General features: G+C 40.2%; 1 protein-coding gene across 1 annotated transcript in view; it reads left to right on the top strand.

The window, feature by feature from the left end:
• Nucleotides 1-18,270, top strand: part of GATB (glutamyl-tRNA amidotransferase subunit B) — a 657,300-nt gene that overhangs the window by 81,857 nt on the left and 557,173 nt on the right. Inside the window, exon 3 of the mRNA XM_053700220.1 lies at nt 14,644-14,757. Within this exon, the coding sequence (XP_053556195.1) occupies nt 14,644-14,757 (114 nt within the window). The remainder of the gene's footprint in view (nt 1-14,643; nt 14,758-18,270) is intronic.

Below are 18,270 nucleotides of genomic sequence, written 5' to 3'. Positions count from 1 at the left end.
TGAAACCAATAGTGAGCCAAAATACCAAAACTGATGGTGTCATTTAAGCACAGAAACTGGGGAAAACCTTGGTCCTTATTGCAGGGGTGAGGTGTAACCCTCGGATGCTTTCCTTTAAACCTCCATTTTATCTGGAGTAGGAAAGAATGTCTCATATTTTCACCTTGTGTTTTTCTTTGCAAAACTATTTAACATGTTTAAATAGAGACATATCAAATCTTTGACTATTTTTTTTGTGTGGTGCTCCAAAATCTTTCCACTAGCCCTGCTTAAAATACTTTTTAAATCTTTCATAAAATGTTTAATGAAGTACAGTTAAAAGCAAATGCAATATGCATTAATTAATTTTATCATTTCAGCTTTACTAGAGATACTGTAGTGTATGCTGAATACTTAAGTATGCTGCAGATTGGCTGACCTTGCTACATTCTGCAACCAGGCTAATTTATTTCTGGCCTCTGACTGGTCGCAACAAAGCGAAGGTTAACAGATTAGGAAGTTTTTCAACACTGCTTTTGATTTTCAAAACCCTACAATTATTTTCTTATAAATTTAGTTTTAGATGGAAGGCATTTTTAAAGGAACATTCCAGTTAATCTATGTTTGCTCTGGTATGACAAAAACTAAGACGAAATAAGCTTAAAGCTTGTGACATCATTGGATCTTACAGTTTGGGGGGTTCAAAAGGTCTATCTTGACTATTTCCTCTCCATTACAATCTTCCTCACAAACGTTTCTTTTATTATGATACAGTAATGCAGCTATTTTTCTATCCTGCTTTAATTTAGTTTCCATGGTTAGCTTATATACATCTTACTTTCTAAAGACATTATTTGCCTTTTTCTATGTTCAGTAAGAGACCTGTTACCATCACCGTACTTCGTCAAAACCTTGGGTCAGTCCAAGCTTATATTTCACACTACTCTATAACATCACCACAGTTTAATAATCCTTTACAGGCGAGGAAGTGGCAGTCTGATCACGGACTCCAATTACAAGAGGATGAATGAAAAGTCTAACTTGCCATTGCCAAATTGACCTCTCATTGCATGGGCCACCTACTACAAAAGTAACTAATGTAAAGATGGCATTATGTGCCCACATAATTAAACTGTATGTTCTCTTTAACCTCTAGTTTATGCTGAATAAGTAATTAAATTATAGCCCTCTATACATCTGTTGGGCCTCTAATTTTTTGGAAATTTGTTTCTGTCAGATTAGTGTAAGTACTTCCCCCCCTAAAACTGATCTCTTGCACTTTAATTGGAAATTAAGTGTTCATTGCCGAACAATAGTGGTGGGTCAGCCCTTCTACCTGGAAACTAAGGCATCTAGGTACCCTGAGGCTATGCTTGTTGTCATCTCAGTTATTTATGGCTATTTTTATGTCCCCCCCCCCCCCCCCCCCCAATAGACTTTGGGACTAGGAGTATGTATGGGTCAGTAGATGAATATATTTGTTAGAAGAGGCTCTCACGTTTGTAGTTGTATAAAGTAGCCTCAACCCAACAATTCTCAGTAACAATGTGTCTTGTTTTGATAAATGTTGCTAGGTGTTCTTTTTTGTATTTGTATATCCATTTTGTAAAACTATAAAAGTCCTTCTGGCTCTCTCAAGTTATTTTTTGATCTGATTAAAGGGAAAACAGTTCCTTGAAACGTCATCCAATAAAGCTGACTTTCTATTTGAAAAATCCTGAGAGTGCACTTTTGCTTGGGGAGTGTATATATACAGTGTGTGTATATATATATGTATAAAATGATACATTTTTTTTTAATTGAAAGCAACATTAGAGAAACATTAACATTTTTCTTTTATATACAAAATATATAGGAAAAATTAAAGCTTAAAGAGTCGTCGTGTTTACTTTTTTTCTCCTTTAATGTGTTCCCAATGATCTATATTACCTGCTGAAGTGTATTAAAGGGATAGAAAGCGCAAAATCAAAAAGTGCATTTCAAATTTAAATAGAAGCATTTTTATAATTATACTTCCATTAACAACAATGCTTCTAGTAAAAGTTATTACTTTTTTTCAGCTGTGTGGGTCCGTGCACCAGTATTCAAGCTCAGAGAGCTGGCGGTGATGTGTATTATGTCTGTGAATACTTAATTTGTGTCATATAAGCCACCACTAACTATCTGAGCAGGCATGTTTTTTCATTCTGGTCCATGGCCCTCACTGCATATGTGTGTGTGTATGCCACTAAAAAACAGTTATAAGTTTTACTAGAGACTTTTTTAGTAATGGAGGGTAAATTGCAAAAATGCTTCTATATAAAAAAAAATATTTTGATCTCTCTATTCCTTAAATTTAAAAAATAACTACATAACTATTGAAAAGTTATGTAGACAAAAGGAAGCAGCAGAAATCAACCCCCAGTGATGGTTGGGAGAGAGAGAACCCAGTCCATTTGTAGCTTTTAAAACAATAAACTCATCAACGGATTGCTTGTGTACATTGTTCCTTTAATTATAGTTATATAGCATGGATTCATAAGAAAAATAAATAATTATTTTAGCAAAACAATTACAGCCAATGAGCCAAGTAGTATGGTGATAGCCCAGAGGTAGAATGCCAGAAATGTCTTTGAGTGTCACCTTTTAGCTCTCGTGCCATATAATCCCCACCCGTGTTGTTGAATCTATAATGCAAGGTAATTTATTGTTTGCTACATTTATTGTGCCTTTTGCTGGATTGCAGAAGGTTGAAAAACAGTATTTCTAAGAAGATTTGACCTTTAAAACAAATTGCTCACAAAGTAAAAAAAAAAAGATTATCTTCTTCTAAGACTTTGCTTGTACTGTGTTTCATTTTTCTTGTCAACAGAGATAATACCCTGAACATCTTTAGTTAGATTTACAATTTATATACAGCAAATAAGAAATGGATTACAGGATATATGCACTGCATTTTAATTTCACTAAATTAAGTGATTCATTTGAAGAGAAACATAGAAACATAAATATTGACGGCAGATAAGAGCCATAGGCCCAGCAAGTCTGCCCGATATTACCTAACAGTATAAACTTATTTATTTTGTAGGATAGCTTTATGCTTGTCCCATGCATTTTTAAAGTCCCCCACAGTATTTGTTGCTATTACAACTTGAGGAAGTTTATTCCATAAATCAATCACTCTTTCTGTAAAGAAGTGCTTCTCAAATTAGAGAAGTTTTAAAAGTTTACATTTTGAAAGCTTAGGTTTCCTTTCAAAGAAACACATGCTGAAATGTTTCAGGTAATAAAAATAACTCCAGGTATTTAAACATTTCTGTAACCTAGAAAATAATTTATATTTCTCTTGCAAGGTGTATCCAGTCCACGGATTCATCCTTTACTTGTGGGATATTCTCATTCCCTACAGGAAGTAGCAAAGAGAGCACAAAGCAAAGCTGTCCATATAGCTCCCCCTCTAGCTCCGCCCCCCAGTCATTCTCTTTGCTGGCTCTAAGCACTAGGGTCTCTCTCTCGGGAGTGTAAAGTGAATGTGGTGTTAGATTTGTAGTTTTATTATCTTCAATCAAAAGTTTATTTTAAATGGTACCGGTTTGTACTATTTACTCTCTAGCAGAAAAGTGATGAAGATTTCTGCTGAGAGGAAAATGATTTTAGCATGTTGTAACTAAAATCCACTGCTGTTCCCACACAGGACTGAGAAGTACCAGAAAACTTCAGTTGGGGGGAACAGTTTGCAGGGTGATCTGCAATAAGGTATGTTCAGTCATTTATTTCTAGACAAGACTGAGATAATGCTAGAAGACTGACAATATCCCCATGAGGGGAGGGTAAGCTATGTTCACAGACTTAGTAAGGAATTGAATGCTTACATAATAGGGCTAATATACTGGTTGACACTTATTCAGGGCAATTGATTGTTTGGCTAAGGAAAAATCGTTTTGCAAGACACTTTGAAAGCCCTTTTGGGTTTGTTTCTGGGGTTATTACCACATGGCTGTTTTTTATTCACTTAGGAGTGATTTACTAGGCCTCACAGCTCCGGAGTAGAGTGGGAGGGGCCTAATTTCGTGCCTCAGATGCACACTTAGAATTGCAGAGAAGTTCATGCTGCTTCACATGGAGGGTCCTGCTGATGGAGGGCCTAAAAGAAGCTATATTCCCCCAAATCTGATCCCTAAGGGAAGGTCTACTAGAGCAGTGGCTTCCACATGGGCTTTCAAAAATGAGGCTTTTGTTGAACAGATTTGTAAGGCAGCGACTTGGTCTTCACTGCATACTTTTGCCAAATTTTACAAATTCGATACTTTTGCTTCTTCGGAGGCTATTTTTGGGAGAAACGTTTTGCAAGCAGTGGTACCTTCCGTTTAAGGTACCTGTCTTGTTCCCTACCTTCAGCCATGTCCTAAAGCTTTAGTATTGGTATCCCACAAGTAAAGGATGAATCCGTGGACTGGATACACCTTGCAAGAGAAAACAGAATTTATGCTTACCTTATAAATTACTTTCTCTTGCGGTGTATCCAGTCCATGGCCCGCCCTGGCATTTAAGTCAGGTAATTTTTTTTTTGTTTAAACTACAGTCACCACTGCACCCTATGGTTTCTCCTTTTTCTTCCTAACCTTTGGTCGAATGACTGGGGGGTGGAGCTAGAGGGGGAGCTATATGGACAGCTTTGCTGTGTGCTCTCTTTGCTACTTCCTGTAGGGAATGAGAATATCCCACAAGTAAAGGATGAATCCGTGGACTGGATACACCGCAAGAGAGAGTAATTTATCAGGTAAGCATAAATTCTGTTATTTTACAGTTTCATATTTAGAAAAGTGTAATTTAAAATTGATTAGCTCATTCAGCTTTAATATCACAGTATAAAAATGTTTGCTTATTTGGGGCTAGTTTATGAATGCACGCTAACTGTAGCACATGAACAATATGAGGTATTTCTTGGCTTTGGGTGGCTCAAAGATACAAGGCCTTGGCTGTTAGAAAATAAATGGTTGCAAAGTGCTTTGTATGTATGTGTATATACTGTATGTGTGTGTGTGTATATGTATATGTATATGTATATATATATATATATATATATATATATATATATATATATATATATATATATATATATATATATATATATATATATATATATATATAGGGAGTGCAGAATTATTAGGCAAGTTGAATTTTTGAGGATTAATTTTATTATTGAACAACCATGTTCTCAATGAACCCAAAAAACTCATTAATATCAAAGCTGAATAGTTTTGGAAGTAGTTTTTAGTTTGTTTTTAGTTATAGCTATTTTAGGGGGATATCTGTGTGTGCAGGTGACTATTACTGTGCATAATTATTAGGCAACTTAACAAAAAACAAATATATACCCATTTCAATTATTTATTTTTACCAGTGAAACCAATATAACATCTCAACATTCACAAATATACATTTCTGACATTCAAAAACAAAACAAAAACAAATCAGTGACCAATATAGCCACCTTTCTTTGCAAGAACACTCAAAATCCTGCCATCCATGGATTCTGTCAGTGTTTTGATCTGTTCACCATCAACATTGCGTGCAGCAGCAACCACAGCCTCCCAGACACTGTTAAGAGAGGTGTACTGTTTTCCCTCCTTGTAAATCTCACATTTGATGATGGACCACAGGTTCTCAATGGGGTTCAGATCAGGTGAACAAGGAGGCCATGTCATTAGATTTTCTTCTTTTATACCCTTTCTTGCCAGCCACGCTGTGGAGTACTTGGACGCGTGTGATGGAGCATTGTCCTGCATGAAAATCATGTTTTTCTTGAAGGATGCAGACTTCTTCCTGTACCACTGCTTGAAGAAGGTGTCTTCCAGAAACTGGCAGTAGGACTGGGAGTTGAGCTTGACTCCATCCTCAACCCGAAAAGGCCCCACAAGCTCATCTTTGATGATACCAGCCCAAACCAGTACTCCACCTCCACCTTGCTGGCGTCTGAGTCAGACTGGAGCTCTCTGCCCTTTACCAATCCAGCTACAGGCCCATCCATCTGGCCCATCAAGGCTCACTCTCATTTCATCAGTCCATAAAACCTTAGAAAAATCAGTCTTGAGATATTTCTTGGCCCAGTCTTGACGTTTCAGCTTGTGTCTTGTTCAGTGGTGGTCATCTTTCAGCCTTTCTTACCTTGGCCATGTCTCTGAGTATTGCACACCTTGTGCTTTTGGGCACTCCAGTGATGTTGCAGCTCTGAAATATGGCCAAACTGGTGGCAAGTGGCATCTTGGCAGCTGCACGCTTGACTTTTCTCAGTTCATGGGCAGTTATTTTGTGCCTTGGTTTTTCCACACGATTCTTGCGACCCTGTTGAATATTTTGAATGAAACGCTTGATTGTTCGATGATCACGCTTCAGAAGCTTTGCATTTTTAAGAGTGCTGCATCCCTCTGCAAGATATCTCACTATTTTTGACTTTTCTGAGCCTGTCAAGTTTTTCTTTTGACCCATTTTGCCAAAGGAAAGGAAGTTGCCTAATAATTATGCACACCTGATATAGGGTGTTGATGTCATTAGACCACACCCCTTCTCATTACAGAGATGCACATCACCTAATATGCTTAATTGGTAGTAGGCTTTCGAGCCTATACAGCTTGGAGTAAGACAACATGCATAAAGAGGATGATGTGGTCAAAATACTCATTTGCCTAATAATTCTGCACTCCCTGTATATATATATATATACAGGGAGTGCAGAATTATTAGGCAAATGAGTATTTTGACCACATCATCCTCTTTATGCATGTTGTCTTACTCCAAGCTGTATAGGCTCGAAAGCCTACTACCAATTAAGCATATTAGGTGATGTGCATCTCTGTAATGAGAAGGGGTGTGGTCTAATGACATCAACACCCTATATCAGGTGTGCATAATTATTAGGCAACTTCCTTTCCTTTGGCAAAATGGGTCTAAAGAAGGACTTGACAGGCTCAGAAAAGTCAAAAATAGTGAGATATCTTGCAGAGGGATGCAGCACTCTTCAAATTGCAAAGCTTCTGAAGCTTGATCATCGAACAATCAAGCGTTTCATTCAAAATAGTCAACAGGGTCGCAAGAAGCGTGTGGAAAAACCAAGGCGCAAAATAACTGCCCATGAACTGAGAAAAGTCAAGCGTGCAGCTGCCAAGATGCCACTTGCCACCAGTTTGGCCATATTTCAGAGCTGCAACATCACTGGAGTGCCCAAAAGCACAAGGTGTGCAATACTCAGAGTCATGGCCAAGGTAAGAAAGGCTGAAAGACAACCTACACTGAACAAGACACACAAGCTGAAACGTCAAGACTGGGCCAAGAAATATCTCAAGACTGATTTTTCTAAGGTTTTATGGACTGATGAAATGAGAGTGAGTCTTGATGGGCCAGATGGATGGGCCCGTGGCTGGATTGGTAAAGGGCAGAGAGCTCCAGTCCGACTCAGACGCCAGCAAGGTGGAGGTGGAGTACTGGTTTGGGCTGGTATCATCAAATATGAGCTTGTGGGGCCTTTTCGGGTTGAGGATGGAGTCAAGCTCAACTCCCAGTCCTACTGCCAGTTTCTGGAAGACACCTTCTTTAAGCAGTGGTACAGGAAGAAGTCTGCATCCTTCAAGAAAAACATGATTTTCATGCAGGACAATGCTCCATCACACGCGTCCAAGTACTCCACAGCGTGGCTGGCAAGAAAGGGTATAAAAGAAGAAAATCTAATGACATGGCCTCCTTGTTCACCTGATCTGAACCCCATTGAGAACCTGTGGTCCATCATCAAATGTGAGATTTACAAGGAGGGAAAACAGTACACCTCTCTGAACAGTGTCTGGGAGGCTGTGGTTGCTGCTGCACGCAATGTTGATGGTGAACAGATCAAAACACTGACAGAATCCATGGATGGCAGGCTTTTGAGTGTCCTTGCAAAGAAAGGTGGCTATATTGGTCACTGATTTGTTTTTGTTTTGTTTTTGAATGTCAGAAATGTATATTTGTGAATGTTGAGATGTTATATTGGTTTCACTGGTAAAAATAAATAATTGAAATGGGTATATATTTGTTTTTTGTTAAGTTGCCTAATAATTATGCACAGTAATAGTCACCTGCACACACAGATATCCCTCTAAAATAGCTATAACTAAAAACAAACTAAAAACTACTTTTAAAACTATTCAGCTTTGATATTAATGAGTTTTTTGGGTTCATTGAGAACATGGTTGTTGTTCAATAATAAAATTAATCCTCAAAAATACAACTTGCCTAATAATTCTGCACTCCCTGTATTATTTTATTGACTTCATATTTTATTTAAATGTTTGCTCATTTTTTTACCGTACTTATATGTCCTTATATGTACTCATATGTCCATACCCTATGTGGAAGTTAGTAGATTAATACATTTCTGAATTGTAGCTTTAAAATACTAAAGCTATAATGTACAAAGTTGGTATTGGACTCAATCTGGCTGACATGAGTACTTAATGGCAGTTTCTCCAACATAGGTGTGTCCGGTCCACGGCGTCATCCTTACTTGTGGGATATTCTCTTCCCCAACAGGAAATGGCAAAGAGCCCAGCAAAGCTGGTCACATGATCCCTCCTAGGCTCCGCCTTCCCCAGTCATTCTCTTTGCCGTTGTACAGGCAACATCTCCACGGAGATGGCTTAGAGTTTTTTGGTGTTTAAATGTAGTTTTTATTCTTCAATCAAGAGTTTGTTATTTTAAAATAGTGCTGGTATGTACTATTTACTCTGAAACAGGAAAGAGATGAAGATTTCTGTTTGTAAGAGGAAAATGATTTTAGCAACCGTTACTAAAATCGATGGCTGTTTCCACACAGGACTGTTGAGAGGAATTAACTTCAGTTGGGGGAAACAGTGAGCAGACTTTTGCTGCTTGAGGTATGACACATTTCTAACAAGACTCGGTAATGCTGGAAGCTGTCATTTTCCCTATGGGAACCGGTAAGCCATTTTCTTAGTTTAAGTAAAAGAATAAAGGGCTTCATTAGGGCTTAAAAAACTGGTAGACATTTTTCTGGGCTAAAACGATTACTTTACTAAGTATATTTGCCAGATTATTACTTTTAATAGTTGTTAAATCTTGGGGATTGTTTTAATAAAAACGGCAGGCACTGTATTGGACACCTTTTTCACTGGGGGCCTTTTCTAGTCATAGACAGAGCCTCATTTTCGCGCCTCTAATGCGCAGTTGTTTTTGGAAAGCATGGCATGCAGATGCATGTGTGAGGAGCTAAGAACCACTGAAAAAGCTTATAGAAGGCATCATTTGGTATCGTATTCCCCTCTGGGCTTGGTTGGGTCTCAGCAAAGCAGATACCTGGGACTGTATAGGGGTTAAATGTAAAAACGGCTCCGGTTCCGTTATTTTAAGGGTTAAAGCTTTCAAATTTGGTGTGCAATACTTTTAAGGCTTTAAGTTACTGTGGTGAAATTTTGGTGAAATTTGAACAATTCCTTCATACTTTTTCACATATTCAGTAATAAAGTGTGTTCAGTTTGAAATTTAAAGGGACAGTAACGGTTTTATTGTAAAACGTTTTTTGTGCTTTGTTGACAAGTTTAAGCCTGTTTAACATGTCTGAACCATCAGATAACGATGTTCTATATGTATAAAAGCCAATGTGTCTCCCCATTTAAATATATGTGATATATTTGTGTCATAATGTCCAAACAAAGTAGGGATAATAATGCCATAGATATGATATTGCCCAAGATGATTCCTCTAATGAGGGGAGTAAGCATGGTACTGCATCATCCCCTTCTGTGTCTACACCAGTTTTGCCCACACAAGAGGCCCCTAGTACATCTAGTGCACCAATACTTATTACCATACAACAATTAATGGCTGTAATGGATAATTCTATTGCATGCATTTTTTTTTTTTTTTTTTTTTTTTTCAAAATGCCTACTTATCAGAGAAAGCGTGATTGCTCTGTTTTAAACACTGAAGAGCAAGAGGACGCTGATGATATCTGTTCTGACATACCCTCACACCTATCTGAAGGGGCCAGGAGGGAGGTTTTGTCTGAGGGAGAAATTTCAGATTCAGGGAAAATTTCTCAACAAGCAGAACCTGATATTGTAACTTTTTAAATTTAAATTTCAACATCTCCACGCACTACTTAAGGAGGTATTATCTACTCTGGATGATTGTGACAATTTGGTCATTCCAGAGAAATTAGGTAAGATGGACAAGTTCCTAGAGGTTCCGGTGCCCCCCGATGTTTTTCCTATACCCAAGCGGGTGGCGGACATAGTAGATAAGGAGTGGGAAAGGCCCGGCATACCTTTTGTCCTCCCCCTATATTTAAGAAATTCGTTCCTATAGTCGACCCCAGAAAGGACTTATAGCATACAGTCCCCAAGGTCGAGGGGGCGGTTTCTACTCTAAACAAACGCACTTCTATTCCTATAGAAGATAGTTGTGCTTTCAAGATCCTATGGATTAAAGGTTAGAGGGTTTGCTTAAAAAGATGTTTGTTCAGCAAGGTTACCTTCTACAACCAATTTCATGCATTGTTCCTGTCACTACAGCTGCGTGTTTCTGGTTCGAAGAACTAGAAAAGTCGCTCAATAAAGAATCTTCGTACGAGGAGGTTTTGGACAGAGTTCAAGCTCTTAAATTGGCTAACTCTTTTTTTATTTTAGATGCCGCTTTGCAATTAGCTAGATTAGCGGCAAATAATTCAGGGTTTGCTATCGTGGCGCGCAGAATGCTTTTGCTTAACATCCCTTTCAAGGGTAAAACACTGTTTGGCCCTGACTTGAAAGAGATTATTTCAGACATCACTGGGGGAAAGGGCCACGCCCTTCCTCTGGATAGGTCTTTTAAGGCTAAAAAGAAGCCAAATTTTCGTCCCTTTCGCAGAAACGGACCAGCCTCAAATTCTACACCCTCTAAGCAAGAGGGTAATACTTCTCAAACCAAGCCAGCCTGGAGGCCGATGCAAGGCTGGAACAAGGGTAAGCAGGCCAAGTCACCTGCCACTGCTACAAAAACAGCATGAAGTGTTGGCCCCCGATCTGGGAAGGATCTGGTGGGGGGCAGACTTTCTCTCTTTGCTCAGGCTGGGGCAAGAGATGTTCAGGATCCTTGGGCGCTAGAAATAGTTTCTCAAGGTTATCTCCTGGAATTCAGGGAACTACCCCCAAGGGGAAGGTTCCACGGGTCTCAATTATCTTCGAACAGGCATTCTTACACTGTGTAGAAGACCTGTTAAGCATGGGAGTGATTCATCCTGTTCCATTAGGAGAACAAGGGATGGGTTTTTACTCCAACCTGTTCATAATTCCCAAAAAAGAGGGAACATTCAGACCTATTTTAGATCTCAAGATTCTAAACAAGTTTCTAAGGGTTTCATCATTCAAAATGGAAACCATTCGAACGATCCTTCCTACCATCCAGGAAGGTCAATTCATGACCACGGTGGACTTAAAGGATGCGTACCTACGTATTCCTATCCACAAGGAACATTTTCGGTTCCTAAGGTTCGCCTTTCTGGACAAGCATTACCTGTGGCACTTCCATTCGGATTAGCCACTGCTCCAAGGATTTTCACAAGGGTACTAGGGTCCCTTCTAGCGGTGCTAAGACCAAGGGGCATTGCAGTAGTACCTTACTTGGACGACATCCTGATTCAAGTGTCGTCTCTGTCAAAAGCAAGGGCTCATACGGACATTGTCCTAGCCTTTCTCAGATCTCACAGGTGGAAAGTGAACATAGAAAAAAGTTCTCTGTCCCCGTCAACAAGAGTTCCCTTCTTGGGAACAATAATAGTTTCCTTAGAAATGAAGGTTTTTCTGACAGAGGCCAGAAAATCAAAACTTCTAAGCTCTTGTCAGGTACTTCATTCTGTTCTTCTTCCTTCCATAGCGCAGTCCATGGAAGTAATAGGTTTGATGGTTGCGGCAATGGACATAGTTCCTTTTGCACGAATTCATCTAAGACCATTGCACCTGTGCATGCTCAGACAGTGGAATGGGGATTATACAGACTTGTCTCCGACGATACAAGTAGATCAAATAACCAGAGATTCACTCCGTTGGTGGCTGACCCTGGACAACCTGTCACAGGGAATGAGCTTCCGCAGACCAGAATAGGTCATTGTCACGACCGACGCCAGTCTGGTGGGCTGGGGCGCGGTCTGGGAACCCCTGAAAACTCAGGGTCTATGGTTTCGGGAAGACTCTCTTCTCCCGATAAACATAATGGAACTGAGAGCGATATTCAATGCTCTCAAGGCTTGGCCTCGACTAGCAAAGGCCAAATTCATAAGGTTTCAATCAGACATCATGACGACTGTTACATATATCAACCATCAGGGGGTAACAAGGAGTTCCCTGGCGATGGAGGAGCATCCGGGGGAGTGGGAACTCCATCTGGAAATCTTTGCCCAAATAACTCAATTATGGGGCATTCCAGACATGGTTCTGATGGCCTCTCGTCAGAACTTCATGGTCCCTTGTTACGGGTCCAAATCCAGGGATCCCAAGGCGACTCTATTGGATACAATAGTAGCACCTTGGATCTTCAACCTAGCTTATGTATTCCCACCGTTTCCTCTCATTCCCAGGCTGGTAGCCAGGATCAATCTGGAGAGGGCTTCGGTGACCTTGATAGTTCCTGTGTGGCCACGCAGGACTTGGTATGCAGACCTGGTGAATGTGTCATCGGCTCCACCATGGAAGCTACCTTTGAGACAGGACCTTCTTATTCAGGGTCCATTCGAACATCCGAATCTGGTTTTCCTCCAACTGACTGCTTGGAGTTTGAACGCTTGATTTTATCAAAGCGTGGGTTTTCAGATTCTGTAATGGATACTCTTATTCAGGCTAGAAAGCCTGTAACTAGAAAAATTTACCATAATATATGGAAAAAATATATCTGTTGGTGTGAATCTAAAGGATTCCCATGGAACAAGATAAAAATTCCTAAGATTCTTTCCTTTCTACAAGAAGGTTTGTAGAAAGGATTTTCTGCGAGTTCTCTGAAGGGACAGATCTCTGCTTTATCTGTTTTACTTCACAAAAGGCTGGCAGCTGTGCCAGACGTTTAAGCGTTTGTTCAGGCTCTGGTTAGAATCAAGCCTGTTTACAGACCTTTGACTCTTCCCTGGAGTCTTAATCTAGTTCTTACATTCCGTAGATATTAAGTTATTATCTTGGAAAGTTTTGTTTTAGGTTGCAATTTCTTCCGCTAGAAGAGTTTCTGAGTTATCTGCTCTGCAGTGTTCTCCGCCCTATCTGGTCCATGCAGATAAGGTGGTTTTACGTACTGAGCCTGGTTTTCTTCCGAAGGTTGTTTCCAACAAAAATATTAACCAGGAGATAGTTGTACCTTCTTTGTGTCCGAATCCAGTTTCATAGAAGGAACGTTTGTTACACAATTTGGACGTTGTCCGTGCTCTAAAATTCTATTTAGATGCTACAAAGGATTTCAGACAAACATCTTCCTTGTTTGTTGTTTATTCTGGTAAAAGGAGAGGTCAAAAAGCAACTTCTACCTCTCTATCTTTTTGGCTTAAAAGCATCATCAGATTGGCTTATGAGACTGCCGGACGGCAGCCTCCTGAAAGAATCACAGCTCATTCCACTAGGGCCGTGGCTTCCACATGGGCCTTTAAGAACGAGGCTTCTGTTGATCAGATATGTAAGGCAGCGACTTGGTCTTCACTGCACACTTTTACCAAATTTTACAAATTTGATACTTTTGCTTCTTCTGAGGCTATTTTTGGGAGAAAGGTTTTGCAAACCGTGGTGCCTTCCATCTAGGTGACCTGATTTGCTCCCTCCCATCATCCGTGTCCTAAAGCTTTGGTATTGGTTCCCACAAGTAAGGATGACGCCGTGGACCGGACACACCTATGTTGGAGAAAACAGAATTTATGTTTACCTGATAAATTACTTTCTCCAACGGTGTGTCCGGTCCACGGCCCGCCCTGGTTTTTTAATCAGGTCTGATGATTTATTTTCTTTAACTACAGTCACCACGGTATCATATGATTTCTCCTATGCAAATATTCCTCCTTTACGTCGGTCAAATGACTGGGGAAGGCGGAGCCTAGGAGGGATCATGTGACCAGCTTTGCTGGGCTCTTTGCCATTTCCTGTTGGGGAAGAGAATATCCCACAAGTAAGGATGACGACGTGGACCGGACACACCGTTGGAGAAAGTAATTTATCAGGTAAACATAAATTCTGTTTTTTTTAAAAAAAAGGATGAAATGTTTTGTTCATTCTGCTGTAGAAGTGCAACAAAGTTGTACTTGGAAGCATGGGGTATCTCTGCTTGATATTATCCTTGTTATGTTGTTAGGGGCAGCAATATATACATGATATGCATTATACACAAATTACAGCTGTTTTGTGAGTGAATAAATAAACAGAATGGATGATGCAATTGGGGATTGTGGGAGAAAATTTGTAGTATAATAACAACCTAAAACAGCAGAAAAAATCAAACAAATGAAAAGCCTTCTTAGCTTTCTGATTATTATTCAGTTATCCAGTACAGAACTACTTCTTATTCAGACAAGCATGGCATTGATAGAGAGCCAAGCATTACTGTTGCATCTTACTATCATCTCAAATTCTCTAGTTTGAAATCACTTTGATTTTACTCTGTGCATGGATATCATTTGTATGTTTCATTTTTTAGGTTATTAATAGGAGATGTATTGAAGCAGCAGTGATGACCGGTCTGGCTTTAAACTGCACTATAAACAAGAAATCCCTGTTTGATCGAAAGCACTACTTCTATGCGGATCTCCCTGTAAGTACCACTGTACATTTTACACTTGATATATTGAGGAAGTTTACCATTTGCAGGCAGATGTTAGTTTCTTCTTATGTTCACCAGTATTTCTTTATAGCAAGGTTTGACATATTTCTTAAAGTTAATCACTTTTCTCCAACATTGGTGTGTCCGGTCCACGGCTTCATCCTTACTTGTGGGATATTCTCTTCCCCTACAGGAAATGGCAAAGAGAGCACCCAGCAAGAGCTGTCCATATAGCTCCCCCTGTGGCTCCGCCCCCCAGTCATTCTCTTTGCCGCTCTGAACAAGTAGCATCTCCACGGGGATGGTAAAGAGTATGTGGTGTTAGTTGTAGTTTTTTATTCTTCTATCAAGAGTTTGTTATTTTAAAATAGTGCCGGTTTGTACTATTTACTCTAAAACAGAAAAATGATGAAGAGTTCTGTTTAAAGAGGAGTATGATTTTAGCAGCAGTAACTAAAATCAATTGCTGTTCCCACGCAGGACTGTTGAGCCCAGAGAACTTCAGTTGGGGGGAACAGTTTGCAGACTTTTCTGCTCAAGGTATGATCAGTCATATTTCTAACAAGACATGTTAATGCTAGAAGACTGTCAGTTTTTCCCTTAAGGGGTAAGTAAGCCATTTTCTTAGACTCATAACAGATTAAGGCTTACAAATGGGCTCTACACTGGTTGACACTATTGTGGGCTAAATCGATTGTTTTATTTCATATTTTAATGGCATTTAGAGTGTTTTGTGCACTTAAAAGCACTTTTGGGAACGTTTTTATCGCCTGGCATTTAGTTAGACTACTATTTCAGTCAGAAAGGCCCCTTCACTCTGGTATGCAGAGGAAGGAGGCCCCGTTTTCGCGCCTCAATTGTGCAGTTTACTTCCATGGCAGTGCATGCAGCTTCATGTGAGGGGTCCTGTGGCATACTAAAACGGACTCTGGAAGGTTTATTTCATTGCTGAATAACTCTCAGGGAAGGTAAAAAGCCGCAGCACGGCTGTGGCTGTGATTGTAGCGTACTAAAATTGTCTAATTAAACAAATAGCTCCGGTTTGCTCATTTTAAGGGTTAAAGTCTTGAAAGTTGGTGTGCAATACTTTCAAGGCATTAGGACTCTGGGGTAAAAATTTTGTAAAAATCGGACATTGCCTTCATTGTTTTTCAATATATCAGAAATAAAGTGTGCCTGTTTATTATTTAAAGGGACAGTAACGCTTTTCTTTAAAAACACTTTTATTGCATTATTAGCCTGCCAAATTCTGTCTAACATGTCTATACCTTCAGATGGCTTATGTTCTGTGTGTATGAAAGCCAAGGTGGTTCCCCCAATTAATGTATGTGCAAATTGTGTCATAACGTCCAAACAAAGTATGGACAGTACTGCCACATTGAATAAGATTGCCCAAGATGATTCTTCTAATGAAGGTAGTAGGGATAATTCTTCATCCTCTCCTTCTGTGTCAACACCAGTTTTGCCCGCGCAGGCGATACCTAGTACATCTAGCGCGCCAATGCTTGTTACTATGCAACAATTAACAGCAGTAATGGATAATTCTATAGCAAATCTGTTATCCCAACTGCCATCCTACCCTAGAAAGCATGACAGCTCAGTTTTAAATACAGAGGATGAGCAGGTTGGCGCTGAGGACAATTTATCAGTTATACCCTCACATCAATCTGAATTGGCAGTGAGGGAGGGCCTGTCTGAGGGGGAAATTTCTGATTCAGGAAAAGTTTCTCAGCAGGCAGACACTGATGTTGTAACATTTAAATTTAAGTTAGAACATCTCCGCTCCCTGCTTAAGGAGGTCCTAACTACTCTTGATGACTGTGATTCTTTGGTAATTCCAGAGAAATTGTGCAAGATGGACAAATTCTTAGAGGTCCCAGTGCATGCTGATGCCTTTCCGATACCCAAGCGGGTGGCGGATATAGTGACTAAGGAGTGGGAAAAGCCAGGTATACCTTTTGTTCCACCTCCTATATTCAAGAAAATGTTCCCCATTGTTGACCAAAGAAGGGACGCATGGCAAACGGTTCCTAAGGTTGAGGGGGCAGTGTCAACGTTAGCTAAGCGCACAACTATTCCTATTGAGGACAGTTGCGCTTTTAAAGATCCTATGGATAAAAAATTGGAAGGATTGCTAAAAAAGATATTTGTTCAGCAAGGTTTCCTGCTTCAACCAATCTCGTGCATTATTCCTGTCACCACGGCAGCGTATTTTTGGTTCGAGGAACTAGAAAATTCGCTCCAAAAAGAGACTCCATATGATGAAGTCATGGACAGAATTCACGCACTAAAGTTGGCTAATTCCTTTATTTTGGATGCCGCTTTCCAATTGGCTAAGTTAGCGGCGAAAAATTCAGGGTTTGCAATAGTGGCGCGCAGAGCGCTTTGGCTAAAATCCTGGTCGGCGGATGTGTTGTCCAAGAATAAATTGCTTAATATTCCTTTCAAGGGTAAGACTCTTTTCGGGCCGGAATTGAAAGAGATTATTTCAGACATTACTGGTGGAAAGGGACATGCCCTCCCACAGGATAGGCCTTTCAAGGCTAAGAACAAATCTAATTTTCGTTCCTTTCGCAATTTCAGGAACGGACCGAATCCTAACTCTGCGGCCTCCAGACAAGAAGGCAACTCTTCCCAGCCTAAGCCAGCATGGAAACCATTGCAAGGCTGGAACAAGGGTAAACAGGCCAAGAAGCCTGCTGCTGCTACCAAGACAGCATGAAGGGGTAGCCCCCGATCCGGGACCGGATCTAGTAGGGGGCAGACTTTCTCTCTTCCCTCAGGCTTGGGCAAGAGACGTTCCGGATCCCTGGGCACTAGAAATAGTCTCTCAGGGGTATCTTCTAGAGTTCAAGGAACTTCCTCCAAGGGGAAGGTTCCACATGTCTCGCTTATCTTCAGACCAGATAAAGAGACAGGCATTCTTACATTGCTAGGAGACCTATTAAAAATGGGAGTGATAAACCCAGTTCCAACAGTCGAACAAGGTCTGGGGTTTTACTCAAACATGTTTGTAGTTCCCAAAAAAGAGGGAACTTTCAGGCCAATTCTGGATCTAAAAATTCTAAACAAATTCCTCAGAGTTCCATCATTCAAAATGGAAACCATTGGGACAATTTTAACAACAATCCAGGAGGGTCAATATATGACTACCGTGGACTTAAAGGATGCGTACCTGCATATTCCTATCCACAAAGATCATCATCAGTTCCTGAGGTTCGCCTTTATGGACAAATATTACCAGTTCGTGGCTCTTCCGTTCGGTTTAGCCACTGCTCCCAGAATCTTCACAAAGGTGCTAGGGTCCCTTCTAGCGGTTCTACGACCGAGGGGCATTGCTGTAGCACCTTACCTAGACGACATTCTAATCCAAGCGTCGTCTCTTTCCAAAGCAAAGGCTCATACAGACATTGTTCTAGCCTTTCTCAGATCTCACGGGTGGAAGGTGAACGTAGAAAAGAGTTCCCTGTCCCCGTCAACAAGGGTTCCCTTTTTGGGAACAAT

The sequence above is a fragment of the Bombina bombina genome, chromosome 2 (assembly GCF_027579735.1).
Source record: "Bombina bombina isolate aBomBom1 chromosome 2, aBomBom1.pri, whole genome shotgun sequence".
NCBI classification, from domain to species: domain Eukaryota; kingdom Metazoa; phylum Chordata; class Amphibia; order Anura; family Bombinatoridae; genus Bombina; species Bombina bombina.
Note: the sequence above shows the minus strand (reverse complement) of the source record. Positions and strands in the feature narration are given on the sequence as shown.